At 41.6% G+C, this 16,444-nt stretch overlaps 1 protein-coding gene across 2 annotated transcripts; it reads right to left on the bottom strand.

Annotated features, from left to right (window-relative positions):
* Window positions 1-11,717: 11,717 nt before the first annotated feature.
* On the bottom strand, window positions 11,718-12,882 carry LOC131326266 (uncharacterized). Of its 2 annotated transcripts, none has more exons than XM_058358989.1 (2): window positions 12,735-12,882; window positions 11,718-12,253 (listed from the first exon to the last, which is right to left on the bottom strand). In XM_058358989.1, the coding sequence occupies exons 1-2, from the start codon at window positions 12,877-12,879 to the stop codon at window positions 12,075-12,077; spliced, it is 324 nt and encodes a 107-aa protein (XP_058214972.1). In that variant the 5' UTR covers window positions 12,880-12,882; the 3' UTR covers window positions 11,718-12,074. The 2 variants fall into 2 exon arrangements, 1 of the variants encoding a protein (XP_058214972.1); XR_009199952.1 differs by lacking the exon at window positions 11,718-12,253 and adding an exon at window positions 12,260-12,471.
* Between the last annotated feature and the right edge of the window lie 3,562 nt (window positions 12,883-16,444).

The following is a 16,444-nucleotide window of genomic DNA, read 5'->3' as shown; positions in this document are numbered from 1 at the left end:
CAGAGTGAAGCACGGTGCATTCGTACTTTATGAGACAAATACGGACCCCGTGGCTCACATACAGCATTATCAACAGGCTATGTTTATGCATGAGGGGGATGATGCCATCTTATGCAAGATGTTCCCCTCTAGTCTTGGCAAGGTGGCTTTAGCCTGGTTTCATAAACTGGCCCCACGATCCATAAAAGGATGGAGGCAGTTGGCCGAGGAATTCACTGCTCGGTTCCTGACGAGCAGAAAGGCCCTTGAGACCTTTGAGAGTCTTTCCACCATGAAACAGGAGGAGAACGAGCAGATCAGGGATTATGCAAAGAAGTACTGGGAAACTTTCAACGAGATTGAAAGTTGCAGTGAGGAGTACGCAATTGCTACCTTCAAGACTGGTTTACCTGTTCGGGTAGAGCTGCGTCGTTCATTGAATAAACATCTGGTAGCCACACTGGCTAAATTGATGGAACGGATAGAGCAACACGCCAGAATGGAGGATGACATACTCCGTGAGGATGGCAGGATAGTTGCCGAACAGCCCAAGGCACCTGCCAAAAAGGTGGATAAGCCAGAGCCCAAGACTTATAAAGAGAGAAGGGAGTATGGGCAGGCTAAGAAAGAGCCGTACATGGATAAGCAAGCTCCTGACCCCAAATCTTTCTTATCTATCACTACGGTTTGGAAGGAGCCAATTTATAGGATTCTTTATCAAATAAAGAACCAGCCATATTTTAAATGGCCACCAAGTCTAGGCGGAGACAAGGATGCAAAACGTACTACGAATCAGCACTGCAGTTACCATAAAGATTGGGGCCATATGACCGAGGATTGTGAGATATACAAGAGGCACCTTGATGATTTGGTCTCTCGGGGCTATCTCAAGGAATTTATCCAGGAGGATCCTAAGGAGAAAGGGAAAGCTATGGAGCTGGGTTACGAGCAAAACCCTAAAGGAGTAATCCATATGATACATGGGTTGGCCACACCTTATACGAGAAATGAGGTTAGGCTGTTACAAAGGCAAGTTAAGCACGATCAGCATGTGATGTGACTGGGAAACAAAAGAGGACGAGAGAATGATGTGTGCGAGGAGAGCATATCATTCACTGATGATGACCTAGGAGAGGTCCAAATACCCCATAACGATGCATTGGTCGTAACCCTACGAGTTGGGGAATATGACATTGAGAGGATTCTTGTGGACTCAGGAAGTTGTACAGAGGTGTTGTACTACGATGCGTTCAAGAAGCTGGGGTTGGCCTAAACAGATTTAGAGCAATCTACAACACCCCTGATCGGCTTCGGTGTAGGAGCAGTCTGGCCCCTTGGAAAGGTAACACTACCTGTTCGGGCTGGGTCAATGGTGTTGAGGACAGATTTCTTAGTAGTCGATGTTCCCTCTTCCTATAACGCGATTATAGGAAGGACATGGTTGCACAAGATGAGGGCAGTCTCCTCGACTTATCACCAGATGGTAAAATTCCCAGGATCGAATGGGGTTGAAGTGCTCAGAGGCAATCAGAAAGTGGCTCAACAATGTTTGATCTCCATCATTAAAAGAGCCCCAAAGGTCCACCATGTCCATACATTAGAAGTACCAGACCAACCAACTATCGAGGATGTTGGAAGAAGTCCGGCTGAAAAAGTGGTTGAAGGCTTGGAGAAGATTCAGATCAACGAGACTGATCCTGAAAAATATTTTTTAATTGGGGAATCATTACCAGTAAAGGAAAAAGCTGAATCAATAAGATTTCTGAAGGAATATGTTGATGTATTTGCATGGATACCAGAGGAGATGCCCGGAGTGGATGCAGATGTGATCAGTCACCATTTAAACATTGATCCTCAACATAAGCCAATCATTCAGAAAAAGATGAGGGCAGCCGTGCAGCATGTGGATGCAGTAATAGAAGAGGTCGATCGTTTACTGGAGGCTAAAGCGATACGCGAGGTCTACTACCCAGAATGGTTATCCAACACCGTTGTGGTGAAGAAAAAGAATGGGAAGTGGCGTGTCTGCGTAGACTTCACAGACCTAAACAAAGCGTGCCCAAAGGATAGTTTTCCTCTTCCAAGAATTGACCAGTTGGTTGATGCAACCGCTGGTTATGAGCGAATGAGTTTTCTCGATGCATATCGAGGGTATCTTCAAATTGCTATGTTCGGCCTTGATCAAGAGAAAACTTCGTTTATCACAACACAAGGGTTGTACTGCTATAGTGTTATGCCGTTTGGGCTAAAAAATGCTGGGGCAACATACCAAAGACTTGCAACCATCATGTTCAAGAAGTTGCTTGGAAAGATTATGGAAGTTTACATAGATGATACGGTGGTAAAGAGTCAAGATAAAGGAGGGCATATAGCTGATTTAAAAGAAGCTTTCGAAATCTTGAGGAAGTACAAACTGAAACTCAACGCCTCAAAATGTGCGTTTGGAGTTGGTTCAGGAAAGTTCCTGGGCCATTTGGTGACCATGAGAGGAATTGAGGCTAACCCTAATCAAATTACAGCCCTACAGAGGCTACAAAGTCCTAAAACCACAAAGGAAGTCCAGAGACTGACTGGAATTGCTGCAGCACTTAACAGATTCATTAGCAGGTCAAGTGACAAGTGCAGACCCTTTTTTCAATTGCTGAAAAAGAGGGAAGGATTTAAATGGGGAGCAGAGTGTGAACAAGCCTTCCAGGACCTGAAGAAGTATCTGGCTGAGCCCCCACTTTTGTCAACACCGCAACAAGGTGAGCCTTTAATTCTGTACTTAGCTGTTTCCGAACATGCAGTAAGTGCAGTCCTGTTGAGGGACTTAGGGATGGAACAAATCCCTATTTATTATGTTAGCAAGACATTGCTAGATGCAGAAACGAGATATCTGCCGTTAGAAAAGCTTGTCCTGGCACTTAGGACAGCCACAAGGAAACTGCCACACTACTTCCAAAGTCACAAAGTTGTGATTTACACTGAGTTTCGATTGAAATCACTGCTACGAAAAGCAGACTTCTCGGGAAGGATCTCGACATGGTCCGTCGAATTAAGCCAGTATGATATCGATTATCAGCCGCGCACGGCAATCAAAGGCCAAGTGTTGGCTGATTTTGTGGCAGAGTTTTCTCCCACGTTAGCTCCCCTACCTCCTACGAGAAAGGAACAGGTGACTAAGACATCTCCCGAGAAGATTCAGTCTTCAGCCGAACAGGATCCTGTAGAATGGAAGTTATTCGTTGATGGATCAGCATGTAATACTGGTTCAGGGATTGGGGTTGTCCTTTTTCCCCCTGAAGGAGTTTTGATTGAATTATCTGTTCGGCTAGGGTTTAGCGCATCAAATAATGTGGCTGAGTATGAGGCACTCTTGGCTGGATTAAGAAGTGCAAAGACCTTAGAAGCAAAGCTGGTTAGGGTGTATTGTGATTCACAGCTTGTGGTCAATCAGCTGTCCGGCGAATACGAAACTCGAAATGAAAAGATGGTGGCCTACGTACAGGCAGCCAAGGACTTGCTTGATACCTTCGAAAAGGTATATATTGAACAGATAAGTTCTGGACAGAATGCACATGCAGATTCATTAGCTTGGTTGGCTGCAGCTATACCAGCTGAGTTCAAAAGGAAGGTAGCAGTCGAATATCTAAGTGAGTCGAGCATTGGAAGAAGTGTGGACTTGGTCTTGGACGTGAACCAAGGCCCAAGTTGGATGGACCCAATCATGGAGTTCTTATGAGATGAGATACTCCCTTCTGACAAAAAGGAGGCTCATAAGATAAGGATTAAATCTACTAGGTTTTGGCTGTCCCCAGAGGGTAAGTTATACAGAAAATCCTTTACAGGTCCGTATTTGCTATGCGTGCATCCTGAGATGGTGCAGAAATTTCTTCATGAAATCCACGAAGGAACATGTGGGAGCCATGCTGGAGGCAGATCCATTGCTCACCGAGCAATTACCCAAGGTTACTTGTGGCCACACATGCAGGAAGATGCAAAGGTGTATGTGAAGATTTGTGAGAAGTGTCAAAAATTCTCACCAATGATTCGAACACCCGCCGAGGATCTGGTGCCCTTGACAAGTCCCTGGCCGTTTGCTCAATGGGGAATGGACATCGTGGGTCCACTACATAAAGCGACTGGGAATCGAAAATTCCTGCTGGTAGCAACAGACTATTTCACTAAGTGGATTGAGGCAGAACCACTGGCCAAAATCACTGAACCCATGATAGAAAGGTTCGTGTGGAAGAGCATTATCACTCGCTTTGGGGTCCCTTACTCATTGATTACAGACAATGGATCACAATTTCAGAAGAAATTCAAAGCATTCTGCGCTCAGTATGGAATAAGGAATTATTACTCGACTCCAGCCTACCCTCAAAGTAATGGACAGGCAGAGGCTTCCAATAAAACAATTCTTGATGGGATCAAGAAAAGGCTGGACAAAGCCAAAGGGAAATGGCCAGATGAGTTACCGTTAGTTTTATGGGCTCACCAAACAACGCCCAGGAGGTCTACGGGAGAGACCCCCTATTCATTGGCATATGGAACAGAGGCTGTTATACCTCTGGAAGTTGGTCTGCCGACCAATAGGACCGTTTTGGTTGAAAGTGGAGGTAATGACAGGGCCCTTGAAATCGAGCTTGATCTAGCCGAAGAGAGGAGAGAAAGGGCCCTGGTGCATCTGGCTTCTTACCAGGATCAGCTGATGAAGAGCTATAACAAACACGTTCACCCACGAGAGTTTGGTGTTGGGGACCTCGTACTTCGGAAGGTGCTCGGCAACACCAAGGTGGCCAACGAGGGCAAGCTGGGGGCCAACTGGGAAGGCCCGTATCGAGTAACCGAGATTGTAGGCATCGGGGCCTATAAATTGGCAGATTTGGATGGTAATCCAATTCCGAGACCTTGGAATGTCCATAATCTACGAAAATTTTTTGTTTAAGAAGCATTAAGTTCTATTTTAGATTTGCACTACCTACTTGTGTGGGAATTACGAATATAATTCCCTTGTTCTAGTTTTGATTATTCTAGTTGCAAGGGGTACGAATAACGCCCTCTTGAGTTTTACAGATTATGAATACAGTCATTTTTTAGTATAAATGTTGTGTTCCTGCTGGTATTTGTATTAACAATACGAACTATGAGATTAGTTTCCCTCATTCGTATTGGGGAGCAAGGGACAGGCACTGATACATTTAAGTACGTGACACTTAAACACAAGTAAGCACAAGTATGAAACACTTGTGTGATTTTGTAAAACATATTTTTAACAAGTATGAGCACACTTGTATGCCTTGTTTAAGTACGTGAAACTTAAACAGTCTGTATGAGAACACTTGTATGCCTTGTTCAAGTACGTGAAACTTAAACGCAAGTATGAAACATCTAACGAATACACGTATGAAAACACTTGTATGGAATTTAAGGTATGAGACGCTTATAAAACAATTGGCCTGGCTTTCAAAACGAGTATATGTTAGCCACAATTATTTAAGTACGAGAAACTTAAAATAGTTAAGTACGTGAAACTTAGCAAGAACAAGTATGAAACACTTGTATGGTTTGCAATCCATTTCAAATACAAAAAACTTGGAAGCAATCAAGTACGAGAAACTTAGAAATAGAAAGTTTTTAAGTACGTGAAACTTAAATTCAGAACAGGAAATCATGTTTGAAGGATTTGCTAAAGTATGAAATACTTATGCAAACAAGCAAAACAAATGATGATCAATAGTACGAAATACTTAGATTAAACTAAATTGCATCCGATCAGATGCAACAAACGAGGGAAGCCGAGCAAAAGTATAGTTATGCCACGAAAGGCCGAATACATGTGTTATCAAAATAGAGAAAGTACTGATGCCACGCAGGGCTCAAGTATCATGGTCACGTAGGACCAGCGAAATTGTTTCCAGGGGGTTTTCAAGCAAACTTACCAAACCATTAATCCAGGTTCTGGACATCCACAAGTGTTCTGTCTGGTTCCTCCGTTGAAGCATCACCATCTGTTGTATTCTCCTCCAAATTAATGGGCTCCAGGGTTGAATCCCGAGCAGGAGATTGAACAGGGTGCACATCAGTAGCCGTGTCTTCTTCAGCATTTGCAAATTCTTCAATTTGTAGATCAATATCGTCTTCAGGATGCTCCACTGGATTCTGAGTACTTTGAGCACGAGTACTAGGCAGATCGTTGTCAACCCAGAAGGGTGAATCCTCGGCAACCCCTAATTTGGTTAGGCAGGCCTCCCAGTTGGCGATCCAGATTTGATCTTGAATAACCGGCATCTGTTCAACATAACTTGCCGTTGTGGCGTCAAAGCCCTTCTGGTATCCATCTTCATAGGCTGCCTTTTTTGTACTATCAATCTCGGATAATGCTTGGCTAAGACTCTCTTCGGCAGTTTCCAGCTTCTCCTTGGTCACTGCTGCTTCCGCCTTTGCCTTGTCTCTCTCTCTCTCTCTCTCTCTCTCTCTCCAGCCTTGTCATTGATTGAAGTTGCCTTGTGTTATCTCTCAACAGCCTGTTGCGCTCTTGTTCAACCTCTTGATATTTTTGACTCAGTACAACCATCTTTTGAATAAACTATGGGTTACCAAAGAGAGTTAGTAATCAAGTATAATACCAGGTTTGAAACTTGTTTGAGGAACAGTTTTTGTTATTACCTTAATACCACTAACGAGACCAGTGGCTACGAGACGGTCAGGTGCAGATCCTGATTCTTTCTGCATGTCTACTGGAAGCAGCAACCCTTGGGCAAGGGCAAGTGTTGTTTCAGATGAACTAGCACTGTCCCCAACGTGAACGGGACGGTCTCCCCTAGTAAATGAAGGAGTCCACGTCTGGGGAAGGTTTTGGGAAATTGGTGAGACAGGGTGATGAGTTTCAGTATCTGCTTGAGAAGCAGTACCAGTTGGGTCTTCAGACCTAGGCCGTTTGTCTCTGTGAACATCACTGGCCTCTACGATAGTGTCCACTTCACGAGGGGAAGAGGAAGACCGAGCAGAACCACCCCTGGTTCGACGGGGTGGTGGAGGAGCAAGCCCAGTAGAGGATGCCCGGCTAGCACCACGTCCTCTGGCTGAGACGGTAAGCAAAGAACTTAAATTTAGAGGTTGACGCGACATACTTGCTAAGATTAGAGGAGAATGAGAATATCCAGAAGAGGACGATTGGCTGGTGTCTCGATTAAATGCTGGCTGTTCGGGTTGATGACGAGCAACGACCTGTCTTTGAGAGGGTCTTCGGAGCCTCAGACGGGGTAAGGGGACGCCTTCTGAAACGGGAACTTCACCTGATTGACCAGCAACAGTAACACAAGATGCAAGTCTCGCGTTCCTCGGCAGGGGAGCAGTAGAAGTAGAGGCAGCGCTGGTACTAGGATGGGCAAGTCTCCTGTCGATGACTCCTCTATACGAAGGGTCGTATCCCAGCAGTATGTCAGCGTCTCGACCACGACCTGCTATTCGGGTACCAGGTTCTCCTGTGTATTTTAGGATCCCGTTAATGTCCCCTGTTCGGACGTAGCTCGGCTCACGTCTAGGACGTTTGTTAGCGTTTTCAGCTGCAAGATCAAAATTCAAAGTTATAATTAGACACTAAGAACAGCTACGAGAAAGCAGTAAAATAAAGAATTTTAGAGTCAAAAGCAAGAGCATACATGGATAACCCCATATGTGGGGGCAATGCAAACCCACCACCTGGCCGTCCTCCTCTATTGGCTCAAACGCTCCCATTACGTAGAGGAAATCGACCCTGTGGTCACGAGCGGAGTCTGGCAAATTGAGCACGAGACGCTTGTCTGCTTTCCTAACTTTGAAGTAATATGTGTTGTATTCGGGGTTTAGCACAATGCTATACCACCACTGGATGTCCCAAATTCCCAGTTGGGTCCCCAAGATCCTATTCAGGGCTACTACTCCCATCACTAACCTAAAGAAATTGGTCGAAACCTGCATTGGCGTGATTCGATACCAGTTTAGGATTTGACGGAGTAGTGGTTGAAGGGGGAATCGAACTCCTCCTTCAACAATAGCCACTATGGGGATACACATCCTATCCCGTGAACCTCCGTCTCTATCTGCACCCAGGGGGGCGAGTTCAAGTCCAACGTTTTCTAGAATACTATATTCCGTCCTTAATGCCGTCATGGCAATTGGGGTTTCACATAATCTCCTAAACTTGCTGGGTCTCAAGGGATTCTCACCATCTTCCGCCATGGATATATTTGATTTTAAAAAAAAATCTGGAGAAAGGGTACGATTGAAGCCCTAGGGAATGGATGAATCAAAGCAAAGAAATCCTAGTACGAGATACAAGAAAGGAATAAGAATCTTACGATGTTTTGCAGCAGCAATAGTAGGAAGTGCAACCGAAAGCTTCGAGACAGTGGTTATGGCGGAAAGCTTAGAGAGAGAGAAAGGCTGAAGGTTCGAGTTTTTTGGGTGAAAACCCAAAAGAAACCCTTTCAGGGGTTTAAGGGCAAGAAACGGAGAAGAAACGTCTCGTCTCACGTCATTACAAGTTAAAGTAAACGGAAAGCAGAAACCGCTCTGACGCCGTTTCATAGAACGTCAGTTCGAAATTAATGATAAGCATACGAAACGTGCCATGTGGAGTTTATACCTCGAAATGGTATAATGACAAAGGCGCCAAAGAGCATCAATAAGTATTAAATACTATGACTGCTCGGTATCAGAGGAAGTTCAGATCTAAATGTTTGTCTCTAAAAGCTTCACCCATTACCCCCGAATAGTGGAAAATAGGTAAAGCTGGGGAGCAATTGTAGGGAGGTATTCCCAAACAGGTACATCTAGTTACCGAACACGTGGTGTGTAAGAACACGTGATAAATCGAACATGACTGATCGCCGGTCAGTGCATTGAACAGTGATAAGGGCCAATGACATGAGAAGTCATGGGTATAAACTGACTGTTCGGCAGATAGAGACATTCCGATTACATTGGATCCAGTTGCATGTGAAATAGCTAGTCCAACCAGACTATTCGGTTATAATACAGCCGAACAGCTGAAGTAAGAACCAAGCACGTGATACGAGGGATGACGGGTGGAAGGCAATGCAATTGATAACCGAACAAATGGAACGTGGAACCGTAGTTTGAATATAGACAGGACAGTCATCGTGCTAGACAATGATCAACAATATGGACCAGTGACATGAGAAGTCAATGGTCCAGGAAGGTTGTACGGGCTCAAGGACCAGTTACATATGAAGTAACTGGTCTAAACCGTCTGTTCGGCCATGAGACGGTTTGAACAAAAGAAAAAGACTTCAGTCAAGTATTGGAGCATAAGGAACATTCTGGAAGAATCCAGAAACAGAGGTATTCTGTTAAGGAATAAGATCCCGAGAATGTAGGGTCTGAGAAAGATACCCAATGAGAATGGGATGTTCGGCCAGTAATGGAAAAGAATCCTAAAATGACTATTTCCTAATAAACTGATAAAGGAAACGAGAATCCTTGAAGTACTGGGTTTTCCTATATGAGTTGGGAATCCTATGGAAACAGGGATGCGTGGGCAACAAGCATACGAAAATCTACAAATAAGAGGTAAACCTAAAGGCAAAAGGTACGCAATTCATTGCTTTCTGATTGCTTTCCTAATGATAATTAGGGTTTGATTGCTAGTACGTGATACTAACTTTGGCATCGGAGGGCCTTTGCCACGAGAGGCAAAGGTGCGCTCACCTCCCTGTCTATTTTGCAGATTAGGGTTCCGACGACGAATTAGGGTTCTGGTGAAGAGGCACGAGTAAGCCGTTGCAGTCCAGTTGATCCGAAGCATCAATTGTTTTCATCCCCCTACAGCTGTGTTCTTGTGAAGTAGAAACCCTAACAAATCAAACACGAATTCTCCCTTTGTAATACCAGATACAACAAACTATCTCTATCTTGTGAAGGAAAAGAACGTACGACGACCACCAGATTAGGGCGCCATTTCAAGGTATCTTTCTCTCTTTTCGAATCTGTTTTTTTGTTTTTTGGATTTAGGGTTTGTTCGATTTACCTGCAAATGGCACAAAATTGAGGGTTGTGAAATTGGGTTAGGGTTTGTGTATTTTTTTTTTTTTTTCGAGTTATGGTTTTTTACGAGTTAGGGTTTCTTTGGAGTTAGATTTTTCAAAAATTGTTAATTTAAAGTTGTAGAAAATCGGTATTGATTGATATTTAAAGTTGTGGCGAACGAAGTCTTTTTTTTTTTTGGTTGTTGTAATTGGATACTAGGGTTTATGTGGATTTTACCTGCGATATCTTTTGGTGTGCCTTTTAGATTAAAGTGGTTAATTCTGGATCTGGGTCTTGATTAATATTGCTAATTGGGTTGGTTAACCTGCAAAAAAGTTCGAATCTTTATCTCTCTTTCTCCCTATGGACGAATTTCAAGTGGGTAGCTGTTGTTTTTTCCCCTTAGAAGTCCTTTGTTGTGGTAATTGGGTACTAGGGTTTTTGGAGTTTCTCTGCGAATCTTTGTGTGCTTATTGCCCAAAACTTAACAACCTATTGTACGCACCCCCTTATTTGGTTGGAAATAATCAGGCAAGGCATATAAATAATGAGATTTTGTCATGTTTAAGTTACAATAATTGTAGTCTTTAGGATTTTTTACAACAAGGATTCTTTAATTCTGAGGTTTCAACTTGAATTGCTTAATGTGGAACAAGTAATATAGTTGCCAAATGCTGATGGATTAAAGTTAGGTTGGACGTATAACCTGATTACCAAATGTTGCCTTCTATGCTCGTGTTATATACATGTGTAATTGTTAAATCAATAAAGTCTTTCTATCATTGGTGTTCCTGATGGATTAAAGTTAGGTTTATTTTCACCAAAATGTCTTCAAGCACAACGGGAAGCTATGGTTGTGTATTGTGGTTCTCTTCATGTGTTGCTTTTGGCAATTGAAACCATTCCCTTTTCTCTTTGCATTTTCATTTGCAGTTCATTTGTTTAAGTCAAAAGTTTCGTGTGTTGCATTCCTTGGAAGATATCGACGCAGGATGGATTGGTGCTTCCACATGGATTGAGATGTCAAAGATTACGCTTGGAGATGTTTGTGGAGTAGAATCTAGAAGCTGTTTGGGATGTTTGTAATGCTTCAATTATGTTTGGGATGTTTGACTATAATCTAATTTTATGCATCATCGGATTTGTGTAATTTTGATAATTAATCCACAAAATACTTCGTTTTATCATGTTTCACATATTACTTTCTTTGTTTGTGGTCTTTCTAGTCTTCATTGGAACTATGTATGACAGTAGAAATTTCTTAACCTGGACCATCTGCATGTCTATTAATTGTTATTAACATTTGACCATTGAGAAGGTAAACAAGGGAGGAGAGGACTAATTTGGAAAATAGGGGACTTGTGTTGTTAACCAACCATAACTGGTAAATTTAGTTGCTGAAAAATGGAGTAGGTTTACAATCTTCAGTGATAAAGATTCTGCTGTGGCATAATTTGTTCATGTTTGAAATGGTATTCAACACTTAATGAAACCTAGCGACTTATGAGCTGAATTTTAGACTTCATCAAACCCACATCTCTGGAATCATACCATTTCATGCCAAGTTTCATAAATTCAAAAAGAATTCTTGCCTTCAGGCTACTATTCTTCTAAATATTCCAGTCACATGCAAGAATTCTAGTCACAACTCTTAAGGTGTTCTTGCCTTCACTTGCCTTCACGCAATGTCTAGTTCGGCTAGTAAGAAACAATGGATGACGTACAATGGAAAGCATTGAAATACCTCTTTCTAAGATGGAGAAAGTTTTGTAACTTTCCTTTTTGTTCTCATTTCCCAATTTCCAAATTAAAATTCTGGTAACTTTGACAAAATGAACATAACCCATTATCTACACATACACCTCTGTCTCGTAAGGGTTATGATGAACTAACTCAATGATTACAACTACAGCAAAATGATTTATTTGGTGATGTAAACCGCCATCTGAACAACAAAATCCAGCTCTCATGGCATGGTATTTATCTAGAGTCCTGCTTCCACAAAACCAGACATGGAGATACTTATGTTGGACTAAATTCTTTCACAGTTTAGCCATGTAGAGTTATACAAAACAGGCAGATCAACCACCAACACCCAAATCTCCATGCACAAGGTCCCTCACTCTTCCCCGAACAATTAAATTCTGCAAAGTGGACGATTGATGCCGAACTTCCCCCAAACAGCTTCTAGATTCTACTTCAAAAACATCTCCAAGCGTAATCGTTGACATCTCAATCCATGTGGAAGCACCAATCCATCCTGCAACTTGAATAGGTAATAATATCAATTGAAGAAACAAAAGACAAGAAACCCAACCATAAAAAACCAAATAGTCATTCTGCTACATTTCTACAGATCAAGCTCAGTTACTTTGATGCCACCAGCTCAACTACTGGTTCTTTGGTTTCTTGATCAAACCCCATATGTTTTTCTATAACCCTAACTCGAAACCCAATCTCGAACCCAATGTCACACATCTGTATCGAAAAAAATATACAGTTTCATCAAATATTCCCTCACAAAACGAGACAGAGAGAGAGAGATTTAGAACCAGATATCTCAAACAAACCCTAATTCGAACAAAATCAACCCAGTCCACAAAAATCAGTTAGGGTTTCTAGAATATCCATTTTTTCGAACAAAAAAAGAAGAAGTTCATTTCCAGGTTTACAAAAGGGAAAAATCGAGGGGTTAGGGTTTTTGGAACGAGAGAGATTGACATAGAGAGAGAGAGAGATACCTGGTCGTCGTGTTGCGATCCGGAGGGTTTGCTGGTTCGCGTCTATTGTATCTCCTCTCTCTTCGATCTGGAACAAAATAAGAAACGGGGGAAGAGAGGGATCCGTTTTGTTGGGGTTTGTTGTTGTTCCTCTTCTTCGATTCATCTTCGATTCTATTCGTCTTCTCTCTCTCTCACCCCGCTTGATTTTGGCGTACAGTGGAAGACTGGCAAGAGGAGATCCGTGTGTTATAACCCGGTTTAGTCCCGCAAACCATTTTACCAAACCCACTTCCTATTTTTTACCCTTGAGCTCCCCCCTTTAATCTGCGCCGTTGGACGAAATCCAACGGCTTAAAGGCGACGTCCGCATTTTAGCTCAGTAAGGGCGTCTGTATATGAAGGGTAGTGTGTGTACACACACACCCCTTGGTGTGTCAGATGCACTATAACATTTTTTCCACCACCTTCATTCTTTTATAAGAGTTTCTGCTCTCCATCCCTCCCTGTCTCTCTCTCTACCGACTCTCCCTCTCCCTCCCCCTCCCCCCCCCCCCCCCCCCCCATCTCTCTCTCTTGCTCCCCAATCCAATCGAAACATTCCCCTTTCCCTAAATTTTGGTTGTCTTTATCTTCTTCCTCCTTGCACCCTACTCCACCCCATCTCTATAAATACCTCTCTTCCTCTCAAGAATTTAGGACCCCAACACACCCACCACCACTGAAAAATTCGTAGAGAAAAACAGAAAGCTTGAGAGCTTTGTTAATAGAGGACTAGAAAGAGAAACCAAGTGGGTTTCTCAGTTCCTCACTCACCCGAGCCTCAACTCAAGTTGCACCTCCTCTAGCCCACTCCTCGGCACCACTAGAGTCCATCCATTCATTCCAAACGGTTCCCATAGTCTCTGTCGCCATCATCTCCTCCGTTTTTACCAAAACCGACCCGAAACCCATTCGTCGTTTTTTCGGCTGGAACTGAGGTATTATAATCCCTCTTCTACTTCTCCCTAAGTATATTAATGTCCTAATATGATAGTTTTGATGTTTAGAAGTGAAAAGAATCGAAACCATGCGTCAATTTTTACAAAAACCACGACGAACCTGTTCCTTTGTAATTTCATTGTACATACTGTTGGAAAATTTGAGATGATGATGCCGATATCGCAGTTACACCTTTGGTATATATGATTTCAGCCTAAATGAGTTATTAACTTAATACAGTTAGACCCTTAGGTTACATAAGTTTACGGTCCCACTGCAAACTCCAAACGGTTTACTTTAAAATAGTTCGAAACCACTTTGCGACCTTCCGAACAACGTTTTTGACACTCGAACTATTTTTCCTAGACTCCTTGCACCTCAAAGATAATATCTTGTTAATATCAAATTTTTTAATTTAATTATCTATTTATTATTTTTTACAAAGTTTCCAATCGGAACGACCTTGCGATATTACGAACCACGTATTTAACACCCGGATAATTTTTTTTAGACTCTCTATACTCCTAAGATAAATTCTTGTTAACCACAACATATTTAATTTATTAGATTATTTATTACCTAATTATTTTACTTTGATAATTTTCGGTAATATCTTCATTTAAAATAAACTCGCGACCCTCCAGACCCAATTTTTGATACTCGAACATATTGCGTATGACCGTTAGGAATCCTATTAAGGTCATGTTAATTATTCTAATATTTTTTACCTATTTAATCTATTTATTATAGTTATTAATCAATCAAGTTTCATAAATAAACTAATAGAAGTCAAGACTTTTTTTTAATAAATTTTTTATTAAATAAAATTTGTTGTATCAAATTTTACTTATTGGCCATACGAGATTAAGGGCAACAGCTCGTCCATAAAAAGTTACGTGATTGCCTCGCTTGTTATTTATTTCAATTATCATTTTGATTATTTGTATATTGCTCTGATCTTGATTTATATGCTAGATTGGACCCTATAGACATAGGTTGGTTTGCAAAGAGCATTCACCTAGATGGTGCTAGATAATTGATAAATTGAAAAGTTTTATGATGTTAGAGATTGCCTGCAGGCGAATTTTTGAGATGTGAATTAAGATGGGTGTTAACGGAGGCCCAGTCTCTAAACTGACCGGTAGTCCAGTGATGATTTGAATTTGACAAACTGGCAGGAGTCCAGCGGTGATTGTGAAGTGGTGACTAAGATAGTCGAACCCTAGTTATGTCCAGGCATGATTTCCCTTTGTTGTAGTTATTGGGATGCATGCTCGGTATATAACTTAGGCGTATCTGCGATAGCAAAAGGAAGTGATCTCATGGAACCGGGCATAGCTAGCGGTTGGGGAAGAAAGATCTCGTGGTTGATATTTTAGATCACACGTCACGCTAATGGATAGTAATAAATCGGTTAAGTGTGAAATTTTTGTTTAATTCTTCCGCATCAATATTATATTGTTTGCTTGCTAGTTGTAAAGTAAGAGGGGTTGTTGGGTTGGATTATTCTATTGGGTAATTTATCACTCATAGATACATCTGTATCCTGGTGATACATTTGTATCATGGTAAATCGATTGCTTCGGTGATCAATTTGCCAGAGGGTACAGGATTCAATGGATGAGCAGTTGGACACATGAAGAATACCAAGGGCAAAGATCGAGTATGCTTGATATATGTATCAAGACTAGATTCGCTCTAGAGTTATTTCAATAAAATTTTATTATTTAATACCTCCGAAATTCTTTGAAAAATCAGGGCGTTACAGTAACACCGTGTGGTGTTCAAGTCCAATTTTGGGCTTTCTAGGCTTCTTTTGGGCTTTTTGAGCCTTTTCTGACTTTTTGGGCTTTTGAAGTCCCCAATTAAGCTCTAAGAGGTATCGTTCCTTTTTTCATCATCGGAGAATTTAAAGATCATTCAAGTACCGAATTGGGGTGTCTACAACTATGTGAAAATTGATTGAGAAGGATTAGTTTCAAGAAGCACCAAAAAGAAACAAGCAAAATCCAATAATTTAAGCAAGGACCTTGCATGCCATAATTGGAACACTTATTTGCAAAATAGGATTCTACAAATCACATTAGAGCCTAAACTATATCCCAACATGTTCTAGTACATATACACAACAAGAGAACCCATGTAGTCGCCAATTATTGGAGGTATGATTCTAGTACATATATGCACATTCAAAAGAAATGAGCTCATGGCTTTCGATCACAGAGCTAATCGCAGACATAATTTTCGTTAATTTCAACTACAGATATCCAATACCATGATTCAGAGATTGCTAAGGAATCTCTTGGGCATAAACACCATTGGTTTCCATCATATATACATATTTACACAATTTTCATGCGACTAAACCAAAAGCACCAGACATTACTCCTAAGCTAGAGCCATTCATACATCCTCTCAATATCTTCATCTGCATCAAACATGAAAACTTTGACTTCATAGTTCAAGAACATCACAATGAAGATATGCTCAAAGAACTTCAGCTCCAAAGCAGCAACAAACTGATTGGATGCGGTAGCATCCACATGCAGATGATTGAGAGCCATAGTCCAAGTTTTCTTTCCTATTGTAATCCAGATTCAAATCCTCAAGCACTGGCTTGGGCCTACTTTCAAATTTCTATATGATAAGATCATTGTTAGATAGACTCAAGGTACACAGGCTTCAATTTTTTTTCTCGAAAATATATAGTCCAAAATACATATAAATTATACTTGAGCATGCTGAATACC

The sequence above is a fragment of the Rhododendron vialii genome, chromosome 5a (assembly GCF_030253575.1).
Source record: "Rhododendron vialii isolate Sample 1 chromosome 5a, ASM3025357v1".
NCBI classification, from domain to species: Eukaryota; Viridiplantae; Streptophyta; class Magnoliopsida; order Ericales; family Ericaceae; genus Rhododendron; species Rhododendron vialii.
The sequence above is the reverse complement of the archived record's forward strand: the minus strand, read 5'-3'. Positions and strand labels throughout refer to the sequence as shown.